The 3,291-nt window shown below is 38.4% G+C and overlaps 1 protein-coding gene across 1 annotated transcript; it reads right to left on the reverse strand.

The window, feature by feature from the left end:
- Positions 1-2,208: 2,208 nt before the first annotated feature.
- On the reverse strand, positions 2,209-3,045 carry LOC149187322 (F-box/kelch-repeat protein SKIP20-like). The gene has a single exon (XM_089409621.1). The coding sequence runs from the start codon at positions 3,043-3,045 to the stop codon at positions 2,209-2,211; it is 837 nt and encodes a 278-aa protein (XP_089265747.1).
- Positions 3,046-3,291: the final 246 nt, after the last annotated feature.

Consider the following 3,291-nt stretch of genomic DNA (forward strand, 5'->3'; position numbering starts at 1 on the left):
CACCCAATAAGCAAACCAAAAAGGTACGAGGGATGATTCGCTCTGTCATTATGGCCAAGGTACGTGAAGGGACTCGCAGGGGGAGACCCAACAAATTGAGGGAGGGCTGTGTATGAATTGGATTCTCAATGCTTTTGTTCGATCAAGTGTTTCTAGATAAGTTGCTTCTTCAACTGCGTAAACTTAACCCAGTCCCCAAAACGAACCAAATTGTACCAAACTAAATAGGACCAGACTGGGAGGGACAATGGCGAGGCATAAACATATAAAACACCAACTTTATAGAGTCTAAATTCTCAGGTATTTTCTTTAGATTATCTAATTTTCCACATACATATGCCATGATCACATAGGATAAATTTCCACCCCAGCTAGTTAGCTCAGCCAATTAACTAGGCCAATTATCCAAGCTGAGTACTTGAGTAGAGTGGCAAATGAACCCCTTATGAATCATCTTATGTAAAACATCATTATTCATTCCTTTGTTCCATACCGTCTAACGATATCTCAAAGTAGCTATTTTGCATTTTTGTGTTGATTTATAGACCTATATATGTACATTTTTGTTTTGTATATCAGTGTCACAGTACTTTTTATGGATTATGTAGACTCTCTACACTTGTGGATAAGACACCAGTTTTGACACATGGGCTATATGCAACATCTACAATATGTAATTTTCAATATTTAACATAATGAAAGTTACAATTTTTCCTTGGGGAAAAATATAAGGTATGTTGGAAGGCCAAGGTAGTATGACTTATCTATCATTGGTGACTTAAATCAAATGAGAAACATTATCATTCTTATATTAATGTGAAACCTTAGGATACAGGGTATTGTTGAATCTATGTTGGACATTGAGCACGTGTGAATCTTAGAAGCCTCTTTTACGAGAATTTTTGATGTGGGGGACAAGAAACCATGATTTTCATGCTTTCTATATGAGGTTAGTTGTTTACCGAGGCTCCTAATGTATGCTCCACAAAGATTTGGCTCCTAGAGGCCACAACCTAAGCCACTTTTGGTACCAACTCAACAAACTCGTGGACTTTTGCAAGTAGTGAAGAGGTCGTTGACATGGAAACATTGGCCAGAGAGAACCTAGAAAAACTATTTAATTGCATTGATAAAATGTCACTTATAGTGCGAGATACCCTATTTTATGTTTATGATTCTCATTTGTATATGAAGTGATTGAACATCAATTATCACTAGAAAATCAACAACATCGTGCATGTCTTATTGTTGATTATTGTTCTTAGAATGGGTAGGATTGGTCATGTCCAATGAAGAAGCTTCTCATATGCTTTTAGATATTTATGTCTTCCCGTTCTTAGCAGAAAAAAAGCAAAATGTGGAAGAGGAATTCAGGTTAGCTAACTTGGAAATCATCTTAGGTTTTATCTAATAATGTGTTGAAGTCCACTTGTACAATAGAGAGCACCTTATCCATAGAATTGTATTTTGGATAATTCAGATAGTGTTGTTATTATTGTACATACTTGTGTAGCTCAAATTGACTTCTAAAAATGAAGCAAGCTTGTGATTTCCTCCTTGCAAATACTCTAGCAATTTCATTATTCAGTCATTAAAGCTTATTATTACACTCAATAGAAATTTCATTATTTAATCATTAAAACTTGCCACAAAATCAATATTGAAATTATCCATTCAAATTTAAAATAAATCATGAATATCTAGATGATGAAACATTGAATAAAATAGATTATTATTTCTACACATGGTAATTTTAGTAATGAACCCATCTTGCAATCATAATCCATGATATAGCTCAATTCTGCAAAATTTCAATTTCAAATTTTTTCTCACAAAAACATTGATAAATAAATAAAAGTGCATAAAATTTTACTCTTTCCTAAGCTTCTGTCTTATGAGATTCCCATTGCAACATGTGGTGCAATTTCTAGTTAAAGATGAACCAACTTTATTCAGTTAGACACATCTAAACTCATGAAAAAAAAAAGAACAAACAAAAAAACAAACGAACAAAACAAAACATTTTCTAAAATCTATTACCAATGTCCATTCGATGATAACAGGAATCTGAAATTTCTTCCTACGCATCGATTAATTTAGCTGTATTCAACCCACAATATGGTTATAACTGTTACTTAGCTTCAAATCTCAAAAGTGACGGCACGTTCAATACTCTGTCCATTGTGCAGATAAGAGTTTTCTGATACTTCAAATCTCAAAAGTGACGGCACGTTCAATACTCTGTCCATTGTGCAGATAAGAGTTTTCTGATATCTCAATGGAAGTCCACATCCCAATCGCTTCCGCTTGCTTTTCTGTTGCACTTCTTGTAGGCGGGGGCTCATACATATAGCAAACTTTAACATTTCTCTCACCGTGACCGTAAACAAAAATCTTGTCACACCAGGCTATACAACACGAAATCCTGTCAAGGGTTTTAGGAAGAGAACCCAACACCCTCCAAATGTATTCATCGGAACGGTATTCCGTCACTCCCTGGTGCTTCTCAAACGAATACAACCGCCCGGAAGAAGAAACAACCAGACGCTGCCGTGGGCTTTGCCCTTCGATATCCGACATATTCTGCAGCGTTGACCATGCCCCTCTTTCTGGATCGTAAACTTCGGCACTCCTCCCGATTAGATCACCCTCCTCATCACTGTCACTGCTAATAACGAAGAATTTGCCGTGAAGGAATGCGCCATAACATTCATCCCGTCCTTGGCTCATGTCGGGAAGCATCTTCCATTTGTCTTCAAACACATTGTAAACAGCCGCTGATGAGAGGAGATTATAATTGCCATCCTGTCCGCCGGCAACGTAAATGAGTCCTTGCGATGACACCGAGAAAGCACCGGAGAATCGCCTCACCGGCATGTCCGCCCCGCGGCTCCACTTACTCGATAAGAAATCAAAGATGAAAACAGTTTTGAGTCCCTCCACTTGGTCAGGGTTCGACGGATCCCACCCGCCGAACAAACAGTTTTGATTGACACAAACAGTTTTGATTGACACAAACGCAGTCAGGAAAGAGTGGAATCCCATTGTGACTACCGGGGAAGTGGGGAATGGGAGGAAGTGTTTTCCGTGTGCCTCGCAGGGGGTTAAACACAGAAACCACCATTTGTAGATTAGGATGAGTGTCATCCAGATATTCCCGGAGTTCCAGCAAACATATCAACTGCTCGGAAGTCCCATGCTTTTTCCTGTCTTCATAGAACTGGGGGTGCTTCACAACGGCCTCCCAGGTTTTGCAAACGGCTTTGACATTTCCGTGAGAATGGTAAGGCA

Source organism: Pinus tabuliformis, chromosome 3_1, assembly GCF_031772625.1.
Source record: "Pinus tabuliformis cultivar Carrire ecotype Pingquan chromosome 3_1, CPIR1, whole genome shotgun sequence".
Lineage (NCBI taxonomy): Eukaryota > Viridiplantae > Streptophyta > Pinopsida > Pinales > Pinaceae > Pinus > Pinus tabuliformis.